Raw genomic sequence first — 18,263 nt, forward strand, 5'->3', positions numbered from 1 at the left:
TAGATCATCTTGGGAAGTTGTCGACAAGCGGGCAGTGAGGCATTTGCGGATTCACCACCACGGACGCTGTTCTTGACCAATATCGAGAGTCTTGAGAGCTGTGGCTGTGACACCTTGGTCTACTTTTCATTCCGTTTTTTGTTGCATCATCCGAATCACTCAAATTCCACCGGTCAATTGACTTTTTGTGTGCCCCACGTCAGAAATTCGACTCCTGAACCACTCCACCAATTCAACTTCACAGTATCTGGCCATTAATTCCAGTTGAACGCTCTAGTCGCCGACTGAAATTGATCATATAGCACCGTCACAGCAATATTCCCCGATCTTGCGCGGCGGTCGCATATGCCGCGATCAAGTCTAAACTCTGGCTCCTCTTCGTAATGCCTCTCCACCACCTTATTCGCCGCCCGCACACACATCGAGTTCACCAGACTTGAGTCGCACGCCAATTCCTACTGTCCCAGAGCATTCCCCATCCTTCACGCCCTCAGGCCAGGGCCGGATACTCAAGAAGGTGGCGTCTACACCGATTGCTTCCGCTGATTCTCCTCCATCCCCAATCGCCGATCCTCCTCATACCCCTCACGGCAGCGATGTCAGCCAAACGCTTTCCTCGCCGTTGCATCCGCGAGTAGCAGTCATTCTGGGAGTCGACCGCAGATGGCATATTCCACTATTGGTATGCCGGGCTCTAAGCACGCTGCCCGCAGCCTGGTGGGGACTCCGATGCGCCTTCACCTTCTTGGCTGAACTGCTTCACATTCAGTCCGGAATGGGCCGTGAGGGCTGGGCTGCTGCGATCGTGGGGAGTGTCGGGCAGGATTGGGACGTTGAAAGAAGATTTCGAGTCACAGAAGTTGCGTTGGCTATCATGTGGGTATGTAGGATGCTCGACCCGTTCCTTTAATTACGTTGGGTCTTGGACTAATATTGATTTGACCGATAGTGCTGTGCATCCGCCTACCTTTCTTATTTCTTCGCTGATTGTATGATGTCCCGATGGTACGTGATTGTCAAGTCTCAACACCGAAGGGTCTTCGCTGCTCTCCTCTTCGCGAAGCCGTCGTGATTTTTTGTGTGTGACCCGGTTCTCAGCTAACCTTCACTCTTCCACTCGTGTTAGGCTTTTGAACTACACTCCGCCCGCTGTCGTGATCCGGCTTTTGACAACGAATGGCCTCATTGCATATATCACATCATGGGTTCTCTATTTGTCTGGCGCATCGTCCGATCCTCGGCTTCTTCTTCCCGCCTGGATTTCCATCACCACTGTACGTCATAGTCTTGGCCCTCTATGCGGGCTGCACGTATTCCTCTTTTGACAATATCTCTAACCTATCTCCTCGTCTCGGTCCAGACTCTGACTTTCGTTTACCATGCCACACAAAACCACGCCAAAATCAAACGAGAAACAGCAGCGTCCTTACTGGTCGTCTCCGCCGCCAGTTTTCTCAGCATGTCTTCGCTCCTTCTTCAATTGCACCTTACTCGGGAGAACGAACCCGAGGTTCCTGTCTTCGTGATCACTCGCAAACTTTGGGACTGGGCTGTGACCATCTTTTTGCGCATGCGCGTCGCAGATGGTCGAGCCACTGGCGAGTTGTAAACTTCGGGTTCATGATATACCCCCCTTTCGCATCTGCATATCTTGTGCTCTCATTTTCCTTCTCTTCTTTGCCACTTGATCTACCCTGTATTCGGCGTCTTCTTGGGTTGCCTAGGGTATTCTATCAAATTCCCCTTCGCTTTCTGGTATAAAATCTTCTCTTTTCGTCAAGCTGATCGTTGCCTTTCCATGGACTCTCCTGCTCTGGAGTGTGCAGCCTGCACGGCCATCGAATGATGACCCATGTTCTTCGCCTTTTTAGACAGAACCGCTTTCGCAAGATTGGTCATTTCTACTCCCCTTCATAGTCAGAGCCTCCCTGGGTCCTGAGTTTTGAGTCCTGGTCGAGCGCTCGAATGTGAATTTGGTCTGCTTCTGGAATTCGAGGTCAACTTTGTCCGGTGAGGGTATTTAAAGCCGAGAACAAGCCCAGGGAGTCGTGTGTCGAATCGGGTTGGATATCAGGCAAACTGCTAGCTTGTACCTAGTAGAACTAAACGTAGAGCCATCGTGAGCGATGACAATCTGGTACCACTACCGTAGGTATGGTATATGTGAGCTATAATTTAAGCTGTCTACGGGATGGACTGGGTTTGCCTAGAATTGCAACTACCTACTTGATAAGAACAGGATCAAGATCAAGACTCGGTTTGATACGGTACAGGTTTACAGCTGTTGAACATACACAATCCAGTGAGAGGTTGACATGTGCTGCACGTTCGAAATTCCCTTGTATACGTAGTGATGGCAGTCTCATCGAGGTGCATCTACAATAAAAGATATGGGTTTGTTGGAGCAAAGTGAAATGCAATAATGAAAGCTCGTCACGTCAAGTTATCGGAAACAAACACCACAACTGGAGATGACAAGTGACTTGATAATATCGGTGTCAAAAAAACAAGAAGCATCGACTGTCTATGCAGTAATGGGTATCTACCAACGCCTCGTTCCGTCATAATCCCGTTCTTCTGGTTTGAGAAAGGTACTCTGAACAAAAATGCACACGCTTGAACCCCCATGATCATGCTCGATCAATCCCGCCAGAGAGAGGGGGGGAAAGAAGGCCGGGAGAACAAAGCGAGTCACAAATTAGACAGGGCCCAGGTCTAACACGCCAGGCATAAGTGGGTTGGAAGGATCGGAAAGCAAGAAACTGGACCAACGGACAAGGCCGGCTTGAAGCACGGCCAGCGGTTAGGGGGACACATGGCGTGCTTCCATTTCCCACCGCACACAGGGCAAGGTAGACTGGGAAGAAGGGACCGGAACAGAGGCAGGATAGGGGATTAGAACCCGTGGACCTGAGACGAAGTGTCAGCCGAGACGCGCTGCAATTTTCCAGTGCTTTGGGAAGTTCGCAACATACCTTAATGGTCTTTGCATCCAGCTCGAGGCCTTCTTTCTTGTCGGTCAAGAATTCCTGAACATCCTTACGCTGATCTCCTTGAAGCTGAATCACCTCACCCATCTCGGTGTCGGTGACGATGGTGCCATTGCAAGCTAGTCGGATGTTAGCTTCAATCCCTCAACAATACAATTTAAGCGACGTTGAGAGGTGACTCAGTGGTCAACGGGCAAGAGCGGATAACGAAAGGAAGATAAAAAAAAGGACATACCGAACTTCTTCTTGATGACCTTCAGGATCTTCTTCTGGTCAAACTTCTTGGGAAGTCCCTGGACAGTAGTCAGAGTCTTACGACCATTGCGCTCTATATGAGGTTTTTAGCATGTGGTCCCCCCCCCCTGGATAACGAGTGCGCTTTCGTCTTGGCGGCAATATTTTCGTCAAGATTTCCTGCGCACGTGAGGAGAGGAAGGTGAAAACCTACGCTGAATGCGTATATGGATGTAGTTCTGAGACTGTTTAGTCTCGCCGGTGTCTTCGTCGGCTTCGGCGAAGGGGTCTGTGGCGGGGCGAAGAGAGCGAGTCAGCTTTGTTCCGCCGTTGGAATGCTTACCCCTCTATATTTCAAACACCGCATGGCGCAAGCGAAGGCGAACTCGCCATGCAAGGACACAATAGTCCCAGAGTACGGTGATCATGCGAAGGTATTCTGGACATTGAGAGCGTCTTTGGCCATGGCGATGCCAGTAATGGGAGCGTCCGGCGGGGAGTGCTCACGCGCTCACAGGGGGGAAGTGGGGGGAGCAGTGGCGACTCACCGAAGGTCTTGAGGTTTTCGATGGACATAAACTCGGCCTTTGGTCGGTAAGGGCCTTTAAAAGCGGCTTGTGAGATTGAAAGCGTAGAGAGGAGATTTAGTATCTCTGAAAAGATAGGCAATAGGGCGGTCGTAGACGGCGGAGAGTTTGAGATGCGCTGGTTGTAGGTCAGGGAAGGAATCGAAAGGAAGACTGGGCAAGGCATTTTGAGCCTTGTGGGGCACAAGAAAGCGGTGTGTGACTAAGCGATCCCTTAAGACGGTCTGGTACCTTACCTACGGGCTACCTCCCAAGCGGTTCCTAGATCATAAAGGCTTGGGTACAGAGGACCTGCAACATTGAGCGGCCGTCCTGCCGCTTAGGAGCAGTGTTCTTGGTCCTGAGGTACTACTGCCATACTACCAGTACCACTAGTAAGCACTGCTGCCCTAGTTCGCTTAACATGCTTAGTTGTTGCACTCTAGCTCGCGAGACAATAAGGACCAAAATTGCGACGTTGGAGACTCATCAGAAGAGAAGACGATATTCGTATCAATGTATGGTCATACGCTCGTCTCGAACTTCAAGTAGAAATTGCAGCTTTAGCGGCTCGACTTATTCAATAAAACAATGTATCGGGAGTGTTTGAGCAAAGACTTGGAGATTAAACATCCCTAGAATGAGGAAGATCCAACGAGCAACTTCAAGGCCCGTGAATTGTTCAAAGCTAGTATTACATTGTAATTCACTCAAGTATGTTGACCCTGCCAGCGTAGGCGTATACTTCCTCCAACCATCTCCGGTAGGTGAACCAGAGAGCGTGGACTCGAAAACACTGGGCCAGGATTCTCGCACTGACGGAAGCCTCGATATACTTGTAGTGAAGAGAGGTATCATGAGGTAAAGATCGTTTATGGCGAGGGCGAAGGAGCAGGAGGGCTGGCGGCGGTGCCCTGGGCGGCTTGAGGAGGCAAGAACAAGGGGAAATAGGTCTGTCAAGGAGTCATGAGCAACGTTTTTTCTCTGCGTGAAGTCGAGTAGGACTAAATTGTGACCACGTACAACAACGAGCGCCATCACTATAAGAGAGTTGTCATGATCAGCATTGCTTCAAGTGCAACAAGGTATCGGTGATCGGTTTCAGTACATACAGGACATGGCCACCGACATATATGCGGGGGTCGCGGCGGTCTTCTTCTGCTCGGGTGACTCGCCGAGCCAGGTCTGAAGTGAGAAGACGAAAGATACCCTGTGCAGGCCTCGTCAGCGGACGCGAACGGCGGCGCCAATTGAGGAGGTCAGTCCTACCAGCCGACCATTCTATATCACGAGCGCATGAGATAAGAAGTCGTTTATTCTGAAAATGGTCGAGTACTCTGCGGCTCACCTGTTGCGCATAAACATCTGAATATGACCGCGTGTTAGCAAGCGTCCTGCCACAAATGGTCATGAACAAACGCGTGGTACATACCGCTGCCATTGGCAATGTGCTCGACATGGTACCTAACGGAAATCATCGTCAGAACCCTCTGACTGCGCATTGTTGTCGAATTATGAGGCCATCATCGTTTGGAAGGGAACGCGGCGGGGCTGCGTACTGGACATGTCGGCATCGTTGGCGCTCTTGGGGGGATCGACATAGGGGATGGCTGCGGCGTCGTCTCAGGTTAGCTGGACAACCTTCCATGGCAAAGCTTCGACCTCCACGCCGCTCGTTCATCGAAGAACACCTACCAAGATCCGCTCGTCGCATGTCCTTGTTTGACGCCATGGCTTTGAATGTTGGAATAATGACGAGAATCGGAGGGCGCGTGTATGGGAGAAGGTGAAGTTCTGAAGCGGCAGCCGACCGATTGCCAAGATAGTTACCCGCTTGGGGCTAGACTCAACCCATTCGGGGAAGCTGAGAGATGGAAAATGCGGGGCCATCACCTGGGGTACGATTGCATGACCTGATCATCCGTCTACCCGGCTCGCCCCGATCTACAGAACGACTCGAGATTCCGTGCGAGTTTCGGTGTGCGCTGGACTCGATTGAGGTGGCCAGTTTAAGGATATCAAGCGGGCCATCAATGCAATGCAGGTCGCGGATTCACGCAAGTCACAACGTTGAGGCTGTCCCGCTAAGGCAGCAGGCGCTCTTTATTCCATGGCGGGCAAGGACCCATCATTGATCTCGCCTCCTCGTTTACTATTGGCAATCTGGACATGCAAGTTATGTGTATGCACTATGCACTGATGCAGTACTAGGAGTATTTCGACTTCTCTTACGGACAGTGCCACAGGGGTCAGGTCACAGGTGCAGTACTGGGCCAGTGGACTCAGTACTCAGTAGTGTACTACTAGTGTAGGCGTGTGGCCTCGGACCCTTGAAGCCACCAGACTTGATCTATCGACTTCTTTGATCTCGTCTTGGGGCCTGTCAAATTCGTTCGGTATAGACACGTTTTGTGATTGTCCCTCTTGAGTGCGAGGTGTGGCGGCCAGGCCTACACGGTCGCCTGCATGCGACAACAGCTCAGGGATTCCATTGAAGTGTGCACAAAGGTGTAATCCATAGTATCATTGATCGCAGAGAACCAGAAGGCTGGATATCTTCTTCGGCGGTGCCCAGGAGAGCATTGCCGAGGCCGATCGTAACCATATGGACCGTATCTACGTATCCAAGCTCACAGTATGAGCTAGACAGACATGGTAGTCAGAGACGCCTGGAACATCTTTTGAGTACGGTGGAAGTGCTCGGATGTAGATTCCTTTGATAGCGGACCCTACGCCGTACGACGCGGAGAGTCTTCCCCAAAGAGGTAAAGAGGAGCTCCGTGGACCTCGCGGGGATATGATAGTTCCAAAGGAAGTGGTGAATACGCCTTGATAACCCTATTTATAAGCAATCCATTCCTCACAGGCTCATACCTGCTCCGGTGACTGACAGTCTGACGGTCATGCCGATACCATTCACTGTGCGCTTACTCTTAGCAAATCCGAATGACCGACTTTGATTACTTATGACATTCGGTCGGATATGCACTTTATCATACATATTGTACCTATACACAATCGGACACGCCTTGCGCCAGACACCGTATGACTGTCGTTGAGTGATTGAAAAGATAGGATACGTCACATTAGCACGGACATTACGTTACGCTTGATTGTCCGTGGTGTCAATAGCAGCCCGTCACGGGCACATCATGCATTATTGGAGAAGCATTCGCCTAATGATGTTTAGTGTTCCACATCGGGAGCATTCTGGAGCAGAAGCAAATATAGGCCTTTTGTTCTAATGAAGCCTCTATATGGATCTCACACTATGAATTACCGGACGATACGATCGACTCACACCCTTATATCTTCCTGAAACCACAGATCTTTGTGTAATCCTTATTAGTATGATTATCATGCATTCGGGGGACTACCATCCCAGCCTGCAGGATACAAATTTATCGACTCCAGTGCCTACTAGTCCTACTGTCTTACTGTCCTACTGCCTTCCGCCCGGAAATCCCGAGGTGGATCCTCGCGATCGTGCGACGGTACTTACGGCAGCATGGCGGACAAAGATGACTGTACAACTACAAACTACAAAGCATTCCAGGGGTGTGCTGGAGACCTTGGAAGTTGGAACCCCGACCAGACGTGCGAAGTTATGATCGAGTACTGTGGGCACTAGGCAGTGAAATTGCATAATAATTCTAGACGAGGGATATCAAACAAGTAATGAATGTATGTGAATTACCAGTGAAGCTCGTATGGTACAGTAAATACTCAATGGAGTCAATGCCATAAATGGTACGCCAAGTGGACGGAGTGACGGACTGGGGGAGGGCGACCGCCGCAACTCCGGACTGTCGGAGACGGAGACTGGCGGACTCGTGACTGGCAAGTTGCAACCGCACGTTATCTCGCTCTCTTCCATCCCCTAAACACTTGGCCCCGATAACGCACTTGCCTTCTTTCCGCATAGTCCGGTCTCCTCGACACCGGTTGCTCTATTCTAGTGTCCTATTCTTCTTGGAAGTCCACTCGATAATCCGATCCCTATCTCCTGATCGCCATTGATTCACACTCCGCCGAATCTCTCTATATACCCGTTGGTAGGTTGCCTTCCCCCCCCCCCCCCCGATTACGCTCTTTAGCTCCCTCTGGATGCCGATCTCCTCCCGACAACTACGAGTGATCCATTTCGGCCTCAAATCTGCGATATTCGTCACTCGCGCCGGCAACAGACCCAATCTTAGCGGAAAGAGACTGATCGTGAACCCCAGACTTATAAACATTGCATATACACATCCTCGGGTCCATGCCCGACCGCTTCAACCGCCCAGATATTCCCCTAACCTTACTATTCCAATGATACCATACGCATCGAGTCTTTACGCCATGAACCTGAGATGATTCCGCATTCTTCCGCCGGCCATTCCTGGGCCTATCCGATGCGTGATCCCAATGGAGGACCTGGTCGGCTTGATCTGGCACAAGCGGCTGGCCACTTCGATTCACCATCGACCGCCGCGCAGCAGACCGCGGGACTCATGCAGTCGCAACCGGCGGCCCGCCCTACACCTACCATCGAAGCTGGGAGTACGGGTTCCCATGATCGGGCACCACCCTTGAAAAGGCCGAGACTGGACCTTTCCGGCACCTCCAACCTGAGCGATGGTGGCTCGGCCATGTCGAGTACAGAGCCTCGAAGCACACCCACCGGCACAGGCTCACGGCCGCAGCTCTCATGGCGAGGAAGGCCTGCTTGGTCGTTTCAATCTGTCATCTCAGAGATCCCTGGCCATGACGCTCGAGGGGATAATGCTTCGGGGTCGAAGCCATCATCTCCTCCTCCATTCCCTGCGCAGCCATGGACAAGTATCACATCGATTCGCCTGCCAGACACAGACTCGGGTCTCTGTGACCCTCCACCCGTCAAGAACGTATCGACCACGCCTTATCGAATCGAAACACCTTCTACGGCTCCGATTCTAAAGGGCGACAGTAAGCGCTCCCTTGTTAATTCTGCTGGCAATATCCACTCGTGTCGAGTATATATTATAGCTAACGAATCTGAACAGAGGTTGCCGGGTTTGCACCGTGGACGGGCAATCACCCGGAAGATATACTAAATGAGCAAACGGCAAAATCCGGCTACTACGATCGGACGCAAGTATCTCAAAATGAGTCCAACACCGCTCGCCCCGCACTCTATGCTCAGCTCAAGCACCGGACGGGGTTACAGATGCTTTCCACGGTCTTCACTGCAGCCCTGGAGAAGCGCCAGAATCACAGCACTGTGCATACCCCATCAACCTTCAAACCACCGCCTCGAGTCACGCTTACTGATAACAAGCGCGAGGCCTGGCTACGTGATTTAGCCAACTCCGCCGTACCCCTTCGCCGACTCAGCCGAACGATTCCTCATGGTATTCGTGGCAAGGTATTGCTGGACCAATGCCTTGGCAAATGGATACCCATTGCTCGTGCAGTCTGGCTAGCAAAGTGTGTGGGCGCGAACGAGATTCGCGCCTTCAAACGAAAGGGTACAAGTGGTGCTTTGGCCACGGGTCTTGAGGTCAAGTGGGTTCGTGAATGGACGACCAATGTGCAACAATTCGTGGAAGGTGTCTTCACCGCGCCCAAATCCACTGATTGGAAAACCAAAATGACTTACGCAGTAGGCTTGTGTGCGCGTCTGTTCTATGAAAACTTGCTGGACCATGAACAATTTCTGGACTGGTTTTTAGCATCCTTTGGAGCTGCGCCGTTGGCAACTGTCCCCATCTGGTTGCTGATGCTAGGAATGTATTGGGACAACATCATGCGATTTAGGCGGCGAGCCAGGCGTCTGGCCGAGATCCTCCTGGAGAAGCTCCGCCAGACGACGGCCGCTGAAGTCGATGCTTTACGTCCCCTCCTAGACCGTCTATCTCGCTTTGTCAGGAAGATCGTTCACGAACATACGTCTTCGATGATTCTTCCTAATGCATGGCCAGTGTATAACAACCACGTTCGACAGTGTCTAGACCTGTCGAAGAAAGTCGATTGCGCGCTTCTTCGCACCGTCGCAACACGGAATTTACGGGTGCAAAGACCTCAAAGTTCCCAACTGTCAACCCAGCCCTCATCCCATCAGCGCGTCATACACCTTTTCGATTCCGTTCATACCGCTCACGATGCTCTCGCCGCATCAGCTGCCTGCCTCGATGCGCTTGATGACGGAGTCGCTCTCGTGTCGAAGTTGCTCGAGTGGCTTGCAACTCCCTTCCGACACGGTATCTCCCGTGTCTACGTAGGAGTCCGTCTTCTGCGCCGATGGAAGGCATGCGGCGTGGATGTAGACCAACACATCTTGACCTTCCTCGCAACTACAGGGACTGGCAAGAACTTGAATTTGGAGAATATTTACCATACCATCTCTGAGCTCGTGAGATCCCAAACGTTTTCGGTCGGTCGCTATCTTCAATGGCTAATGGCCAAGGGAGCATCAAGCCGCCAACTCGATGACAACGTTCCCTCGATCTCCAGAATGGCGGGTGACATTGAGCTCATCACGCAATTACCGACTTGCCGCCTCCCGGAACACGTCGGCAACCTACGGAAAACTCTCATGGCGCGGACTGGATATTCCACAGCAGAGGAGGTCCAGATGATCGAGGAAATCAAGACTTCAATCACGCTTCGGCTTCCGGAACTCTTCGACTCGACGCTAGCATTTAACGCTTCCCTCCCCTCGCTGCCAACAAGTCGCTCATGGGCCGTCAAAGCAGAAGTCACACAGTGGCTTCGACGTTCTGTCGTCGACTACACTCGTACCAGCTCATTGATGCAGCAAGCGTCATTACCTACTTTTTCCAGCGAAATTTGCGCCCTTACGCCTGAAGAATTCTCAACGGTACGGGGCGTACTGGAGGAGTTTGGAGACATCTCCATTCTGGCGGATGTGCTGAACGTGGCATCCAGTTCGGATAATGTCATCGTCCTTGCTTCCATTGCCGATACCATTAACTTTCATTTTGATGCGTTGTCTGTGATAGGAGCCACAACGGACCTTTTCCGGAAACTCGTCGGTGCTTATTCTAACATCAAAAGAAATAACGTTCCGAGCCTTGATGTTATCTTCTCACTCATCGAGCTTAGCCTCCGTATGCCCAATGAAGGTCATATCGTTGCAATCCTCCGTCAAGATCTCTCGCGTCTGGAGAACAGGTCTGTTGTGGCTGCTTGTTCGCCAATCTCAGATCACATTCCAGATAGTCTTGCTGACGCAGATCCCCTACTGAGGGAGAAGCTCGACCAGCTCTTGCATCTTGGCAACGTGATTGATGAACCGACCATGGATGCGGTATTTCGTTCTTTGACAAAACACCTGGAGGGTGGTGATGACAATTCGAGCCTGTCAATGAACGACACCTGCAGATATCTGGTGCAATTGCGATCTTTCCACCCGAAGCATTTTGATGTGACGCTTGCCCGATGGGTGTGCATGCATATGAAATCTCCTGACCGTTCGAATTTGATGCGTATCTTGCCTTCGTTGATCGGCGTCGGGTGTGTGACCATTCGATCATTCTGGTGTCTTGCAAAGAGGCTGTCTGCCTCCCCTGGCTCCATCCCAAATGCTGCGATTCTACCCGCCGAGCTGATCCAACTTTTGATGACCGGCGACCAGGACGCGCTGTCCCTTGACCTCGTATCCTATCGTTTCAATATGGCCCGACAGCAATTCATCTCTGATAACACGGACACCATTCTCTCATCCATACAAGATGCTGCGGCCTCTCTAAATAGCGTCGACGGAGCTTTGATTGCCAAATTTGACAACTTAGAGAACACGATGGCCAGGCTGTTGGTGGAGTTGCTAACGCGTAAGCCTGTGCACTCGAGCCATTACTGTTCGGAGCGAATTCAAAATCAGCCCGCTACTTTCTCATCCGTCGTCAGAGAAGCCCTCGATATTCTTCTTGGGGCGGAAACAATGAATGGACCTCACACAGTCATTGCCGAGGTCGAAAACCTTGCTCTCGGGGCCGATGAATTTTCGCTTCCGCTCTGCCGGCTTAAACTTCGAATGATTTTCCAGGCACAAACAAACCTCGAGAATCGGAGCAAGCTAGTTGATGCCGTGTTTCGGACCGTGGTTGCAGGCGTCGGGGCGCACAAGTCTCAATGGACCGATCTTGTCGCTATGATGAGCTCTGACTCTGTGCGTCAGATCCGTGAACGGGCCGAGAAAGAGTTTCTTGCCACCCCACTTTTGGAAGAGTCCGTAATTTCCGAAGGCATGGGGAACTTGGACGCCGCAAAGCTATACCTATCAATCATCGAGCAACTTGCGTATAGTATTCCGGAATCTGGTGTGCCCACAATCGCACCTCTCATCGTTGAGAAACTGGAAAGTCTCCTGCAAAGGATGGTTATGGTTCAGAACAGCCAACTTGAAAACCACCGCGCCCCAGGCACTGACGACGGATACCGAGATATGCATCGTATACTGATCTTTTGGTGCTTGGCGTTGTTGAGATTAGTTGCTCTTCACCGGACCTCTTTTACTCAAGCACATGTCACTGCTAAGACCGGCTTTTCGCAAGAACAGTCTCGTTTGCTGGTCTTGATCTTCTCGATTGCTCTTTCTCGCCTGTCGAACATCAATTTGTCGGACAACCTTTCCGGACCAGAACCCTCTCGCATACCAGCGGTTCATGACGAAAGTCAATCGTGCTCTGATGTTCCTTTGCAGACCCACGCTTTGGATCTGGCAGCGATCTTGATTGATGTCTTCCCTGATGAGGCTCGCCACCAGTGCGCAAGGATACTGAAAGAGAAATGTCCCCCCTTTGCGCCTCTCCTGACCGATCAACGTTTTGTCTACTTGTTGGGACCCTCGTCCGACCTGAACGTGTCCGCTGCGCTCCAGTCCACATCTGTCCAGTCTCCCATGGGCTCTGCCTCAACGCCTACACCACTTCCTCCCAACGCTACTACCGTGCGTGAAGCAACTCAAAGTGCACTTCCCACTAGCACGAATGCGGGACCATCCGAAAACCCGGGGTGGGTCATAAACCGGCTACGCTATGAGCATCGCGGGCGTGTAATTGGACCATACCCCATCCGACCTTGGGAGTTACTCGAGGATGCTGCTCCCTTTGTTGGTATAAACGACACTGCGGTGAACCTGGGATATTTTGACGCACGACGTGTGCGTGTGTGATCCCATCTCGATATATATTCGGAGCCATTTGTCTCCCTTCTTGCGGTCTCGACATTCAACAAGTAGGATTCACCTGTTGTGTCTGGCGACTGCCCCAGGAATTAGGTCTTCTTGTGGGTTAATTCTCAACAACCGCTTCTCTCACCCCGCTCCCCTCGTCTCAACGATCTCAGCCCTATCAAATTTTCACTTTCCTCCTCACACATCATATCCACTATTCTTCTCCGCGCCCATGGCCCTTCGAAGAGGGTCGCACTTGTCGTGGCCCGGAGCATATTCATATACGATACCCACTTCCACACTCGCGCGTTGTTCAGCCGCCTTCTTATAGCCACTCTTACCATTATTCCCGTCATTCATCATCACCATCACCATCACCATGTGCTTCTTCTCCCTGTCTCCTTGCATCGGCGTTGACTATAAAGTCTTTGGCATATATTGGCGATAGGAAGAGCATAGAAGAAATCTTGAGTTCTTTGGACGATTGAGAACCATTTCCATCCTTTAAATCCTGGTTCTAGGCATCAAAATTCTTCAACCTAAGCTCTGAATCGGGGCCTATGTAGAAATTCTCTTGCAAGCCGACCTCATCTTTACCCATGCCTTGAATCCTGTATCTTTTGCGTTATGTGGAAATTGGAATCTGTATCCACAGGAATGCGACCAATCTCCGCCAGTCACCCATATACCTTAGGCAGTCATGCGCCATATGTCAGTGCAAAGAGATTACCATGACACTTACTTCCCTGTACCCGTAAACATGGCCATGTCTCTACTTGGTATGAATACTTTGTGCTGTATACTTGAAGGTCACCAGTCACTCAGCACAAAAATCCTCGACCTTCATACCCCCAAAAAAGTCAAACCTGGCTCAACTTCTTCACACCACATTCCTACTCTCACGTACTCCTACACAATCGAAATAGCTTCATCAGGCTACTGGGAAATTCAAATAATAATAAAGTCGCATTTTGCTAGTCTGCCTACTGCCTGCTGTCTGTCTGACATTCTGAGTAGCTAAGAGTTTGTGACTTCGTTGTTTTTTTTTTCGTTTCTCGTGGCATTCATCATCTTTCATTTCTCGTTGCTCGTGGCTTGATCACCGTCCTGTCTCTGTGGGCGGTGACTTCATGGTCATTCTTTCTTCGTGTCTCGTGGCTTCACGCATTTCTTGTTCGTGTCTGTGTGTTTCGTGCTCTCGTATTTCTGGGTGTCGCATCATGGGGGAGAAAAGGCCAAGAAAAAAAAATCAAAAACAAGGAAAGGGGGATCGGGACGTATCAAACTCCATAACTGTGCTGAATTCCAATCTGTTTGTCCCGTGTGCACTCCGAGACTCCTGTATCAATCTAAGAACTGGATGATGATCTTTTTTTTGTCTGATGCATTTTCGAATTTGATGCCAATCTCAATGCATGTTCAGGCTCATTTTCGATCCAAGGTCCAATTCACCGAGTCAAAATAACAAAAGCAAGTGAAAGCAGCAGCGAGAACAAAAAAGAAGCAATGGGAAGGGGTAAGGGTGTGTAGAAGCAGTTTCGAAGCAGCAATGTTATGTCGCTTTTTGTACGCCTCTATGCCATGGAGGCAATGTCCATAGAGGACTCATATGCATCGCATTCGTGAACCGACATGCTTGATTTGAGAGGGGAGCCAGATCGCGGACCACAAGCCGAGACCGAGCGCGAGCGAGAAGTCGAGGCATGGCTTGGAGACAGCGATGAGGACTGAGACTGACAGCGACGACGAGCAGCAGATCCTCCGCGGGACTCAGAGCGCGAGCAAGACTCGACTTCAGTGACGGACTCGTCATCTTCAATTCCCATGGCGGCCCTCTTGGCTTCCTCTTCGAGGCAGAGCTGCTCAACTTTGGCTCGAACTCGCTCTTCGTCTTCCTTTTCGTTGGGGTTGTGGACGTAGACGAGACGGGGGGCTTTCTCGCGGACCTTGGGGTTCCAGGGACAACCGCCAACGGTCTCTTCGTCTTCAGCGGCGGTCTCTTCCTTGACCGAGGTGGCATTCTCAGCCAGGGGCACCACAGTGGATGGGGCAGCCTCGCTTGACTTGTCAGAAACAGGAGTGGCGGTGTTCGCAGTGTTGCTCTCTGGCAGTCGGACAATGACAAGAGGCTTCTGAGTGGCGGGAGATTTCTCGTCTGGTGGTGTCGGAGGGGTGTTGGCAGTGTCAGTCCAGGACTCGTTGGGGCTTAGACGATGAGGCATGTGCGAATGGCCCACCCAATTCTCGACGTGGGCCTGGTTAGGTGGATAAGGGTAGTGGTATGGATTCTGGTAGCCGCAGTTGGCTGGAGGATGGTGCGCCCAGTTCTCGGCATGGCCATGGTTAGGTGGATAAGGGTGGCAGTATGTGTTTTGGTAGCCATAGTTGGCTGGAGGATGCATGTAGTTATGTCCGGGATAGATTGGTCCCTGGTAATTGGGATGCTGATGTCCATTCCAAGGATAGATGCCACTACCGGGCACGAAGGGAACCATGAAAGGAGGAGCCCACATGTCAGGTGAAGGACGAGCACCCATGTAACCGGCATGTGCATTCTGACCGTAGTTCTGGTAGTGCTGGAAATTCTGGTAGTGCTGGAAGTTCTGGTAGTTCTGGCGATGAAAGTGATGGTAGCCATTGACATCCGAATTATTGTTGCGGTTGTGATGGTAGTAACGAGTGCGATGACCACCACGCCCAAAAGTGTGCTTGGGTCGTGGAGGAAGTTGATGATTCACCGCGGTTGAGGAAGCAGAGCCTTCCGCGGAGCCATGAGAGTCGGATTTGTTCTCCATTTCGTAAGGATGCAGGTAGAACTTTTCGTCTTCGTGAAAGTCCTGCGCAGGAACGAGTGGAGTAAGCATGAGATCAGTATGTTTCTTGTGAAGGAATTTTGAAGCAGGTAGCAGGCGAATGTAATTTTTGGGTTGGGAAGAGAAGAAAGTAAGGAAGAATGAAAGAAAAGGATGGGGATTAAAGAGAGGTGGCAGAAAAGGAGTGAGATGAAATGCTGGCGTGTTGATGTGCGAAGACAGTAGGTTGGAAAAGGTAGGGCAAGCCCACTACTCCGAAGACGGGGGGCCCTCGAGGGAGAAGCAAACAAACACGTACCTTGATAGCATCACGATAGTCATCGACGTACGCAAACGTGATTTTGGCTACGTCGGTCCACTTGCCCAGACCGGTCTGCTGCGACTCAATTGTGCAGTCCTCAAGGGTACCACGATTGGCCATAACGTCAACCACGTCCTGGTTGGTGACGGGCTGTAGAGAACGAAGTCCAAGGCACGCAACACCTGTATCAGGTCAATATCAAGTTGCTGATAATGGTTCAAATTGTGTCTCGGAGGTCTCAACTTACGCTGGGCTTTGGCCTTCTCGAGTCTCAGCATACGGCCGTAACAGAAGGCTGGCTCTTCACACGCCAGGGCTGCCTCTGCGTCCTCCACCCGCTGAACGGACAAGAATGATATCAGAATGGAAGCTTCTTCATGACCACGAACCATGCACACAATCCAAAGAGACTGCGTTGCTTTCATTGAAAAGGATAAGGGAACTTACCTCATACTGAACAAACGCCCCAGGGAGGCCCTTTTTCCGGTCCTGTTTGATCTTGACATGGCAAGGGCCAAACTCGCTGAAGAGAAACTCCAGCTCCTCGACTAATGCGTCGGGGGACACTCTGGTAGAAAGACTATCATGCAGCATGGTTAGTAAAGACCACATCCCCTTTGCTTTCTTTTTCACGTCCCTTTCTAATCATCCTCGGCGTACAGAGTAACGAAGTGCCGCGTCAAGTGACGGATTGACTTACTTGCCAACAAAGATACACGCTGCTGGCGGGAACAATCCCTGCGCATTCTTGCCCGAAGGCTCCTCTTGCAGACGATCGCTGCGTGGGACTGCAGCCATAGCCTGGACCGCCATTTTGGTCTCTTGACACATGGAGATGAGTTTGCTCACAACAATCAACTATCAAGAGACGAATAGAGCCAACGATGCTGTGGGCGAGATACGAGAAAGTTCACGTATTGCAGACAAGCGTTGAGACAGATCGGTGGAGGAAGAAAATACTTGGGATGCAGAGGATGAGTACATGTAGCTGGAACTCGTCATCTTTTTGATCATCCTCCGCATCCCAGTCGGGAGAAGACTTTTCCTATTTTGCATAATGCCCTAAAGAAGCGGCGGCGATGCCTTATTTTGCGGCCGAAAGTCTGGGGTGATCACTAATGAGCCATGGATCCGGGGAGATCAAAGAGAAATGGGACTATGGGGCACACCTTTTTGAGTCAGAACTAGCCCTATAGAAAGCGTCGCAGAAGTAGGGGAGAGTCATTGTCACATCATGATTCCAACTGATGCTCAGAGTCTGCTGCGCTACAGGCTGCTGGGGAGGTATGAAAAAGGTGCAATCCATGGATCAAGCTTGTTGGCGGCCGACAGAAGAAGACCGATGCTGAATTTGGCGCTTTCCTAATGTAGCTCGCACTAGTCAAGCGAGCTCATCTCGCTACCTGAGAGCTCATTCATACCATACCATCCAACATGAAGCAAGGTACGGTGTGACGAAAACGAGTTGGTCCCTGTCCATGGTTTAATCGGATTTGTGCATGGAAAAATGTGAATTGTTTTCACTGCTCTTCAATGCATGTTTGGTCTTCACCGCAAAATTTCCAGCTTGCAAACAGATGGAAGGAGCAGCGGATATGCTGTATAGTTCCATGGAATCAAGCTTTGGTAGATCATCCGCCAACCCGCCCTTTTGGGTCGGCTGAGGCACCCGCCACGAATTTGGGGGGCTGGGGGAAAATGGCAAATCTAGTTAGGGCAAGAGCCTCAGTGGTCTACTACAGCTTCATAGTTCATTCAAATGATTGACAGACTTGTTGTCTTCTCAATACTGGTCAGAACACCGGGTTGAGTGCTGGTTATGCGAGGTCTATGGCCTCGTTTAGATGGATAGGGCACAGGCTTTCTAGTCAGCAATGGGATCCATTCTGGCACTTCTTTGCGTCGCCTTTTTCCGGCAGTAGCACACATCGTAGCCGAATCGATTCCATCCCCACAGAACGTTTGTGGTATGATTATACCGATAATTTGTCTACAAAATTTCTCATTGATTAGCTGTTCAAACTCTTGATTTGAGTCAACATTTTCAAAGATCTTCACTGAATGATCAATCATCCATGATCGATTGGATTTCCGTCGCATTCCCGCGATCTATGGGGGCTAACGACACATTTCTTCATGGAGGGTGACCCGAACTCTCTGAGGAAGGACAGAATACCTCGTCATCATTACCCCGACGAATCA

General features: G+C 50.9%; 6 protein-coding genes across 6 annotated transcripts; 2 read left to right on the forward strand and 4 right to left on the reverse strand.

Annotated features, from left to right (window-relative positions):
• Positions 1 to 469: 469 nt before the first annotated feature.
• N7539_009169 (uncharacterized protein) lies at positions 470 to 1,609 on the forward strand (the record flags this gene model as incomplete). The annotated part of the gene is made up of 4 exons (XM_056938764.1): positions 470 to 880; positions 950 to 1,068; positions 1,127 to 1,274; positions 1,361 to 1,609. Coding segments are annotated over 4 exons (927 nt in total), but the record flags the coding sequence as incomplete, so codon positions are not given.
• A 1,286-nt stretch (positions 1,610 to 2,895) lies between these two features.
• Positions 2,896 to 3,977, reverse strand: N7539_009170 (translation initiation factor eIF1; the record flags this gene model as incomplete). Its single annotated transcript, XM_056938765.1, has 5 exons — positions 2,896 to 2,910; positions 2,976 to 3,109; positions 3,226 to 3,318; positions 3,439 to 3,513; positions 3,773 to 3,977. 5 exons carry the CDS (start codon positions 3,975 to 3,977, stop codon positions 2,896 to 2,898), a joined length of 522 nt encoding a protein of 173 aa, XP_056786142.1.
• A 685-nt stretch (positions 3,978 to 4,662) lies between these two features.
• On the reverse strand, positions 4,663 to 5,522 carry N7539_009171 (uncharacterized protein; the record flags this gene model as incomplete). The annotated part of the gene is made up of 7 exons (XM_056938766.1): positions 4,663 to 4,743; positions 4,814 to 4,830; positions 4,903 to 5,000; positions 5,139 to 5,155; positions 5,223 to 5,254; positions 5,350 to 5,400; positions 5,486 to 5,522. 7 exons carry the CDS (start codon positions 5,520 to 5,522, stop codon positions 4,663 to 4,665), a joined length of 333 nt encoding a protein of 110 aa, XP_056786143.1.
• Positions 5,523 to 8,142: 2,620 nt separating this feature from the next.
• On the forward strand, positions 8,143 to 12,947 carry N7539_009172 (mediator of RNA polymerase II transcription subunit 12; the record flags this gene model as incomplete). The annotated part of the gene is made up of 2 exons (XM_056938767.1): positions 8,143 to 8,737; positions 8,815 to 12,947. 2 exons carry the CDS (start codon positions 8,143 to 8,145, stop codon positions 12,945 to 12,947), a joined length of 4,728 nt encoding a protein of 1,575 aa, XP_056786144.1.
• Positions 12,948 to 13,145: 198 nt separating this feature from the next.
• Positions 13,146 to 13,355, reverse strand: N7539_009173 (uncharacterized protein; the record flags this gene model as incomplete). Its single annotated transcript, XM_056938768.1, has 1 exon — positions 13,146 to 13,355. One exon carries the CDS (start codon positions 13,353 to 13,355, stop codon positions 13,146 to 13,148), a length of 210 nt encoding a protein of 69 aa, XP_056786145.1.
• A 1,166-nt stretch (positions 13,356 to 14,521) lies between these two features.
• N7539_009174 (uncharacterized protein) lies at positions 14,522 to 16,874 on the reverse strand (the record flags this gene model as incomplete). Its single annotated transcript, XM_056938769.1, has 5 exons — positions 14,522 to 15,784; positions 16,059 to 16,243; positions 16,309 to 16,399; positions 16,509 to 16,641; positions 16,762 to 16,874. The coding sequence occupies 5 exons, from the start codon at positions 16,872 to 16,874 to the stop codon at positions 14,522 to 14,524; spliced, it is 1,785 nt and encodes a 594-aa protein (XP_056786146.1).
• Positions 16,875 to 18,263: the final 1,389 nt, after the last annotated feature.

This window comes from Penicillium diatomitis (genome assembly GCF_028827545.1).
Source record: "Penicillium diatomitis strain IBT 30728 chromosome Unknown utg000015l_segment0_segment0, whole genome shotgun sequence".
Lineage (NCBI taxonomy): Eukaryota > Fungi > Ascomycota > Eurotiomycetes > Eurotiales > Aspergillaceae > Penicillium > Penicillium diatomitis.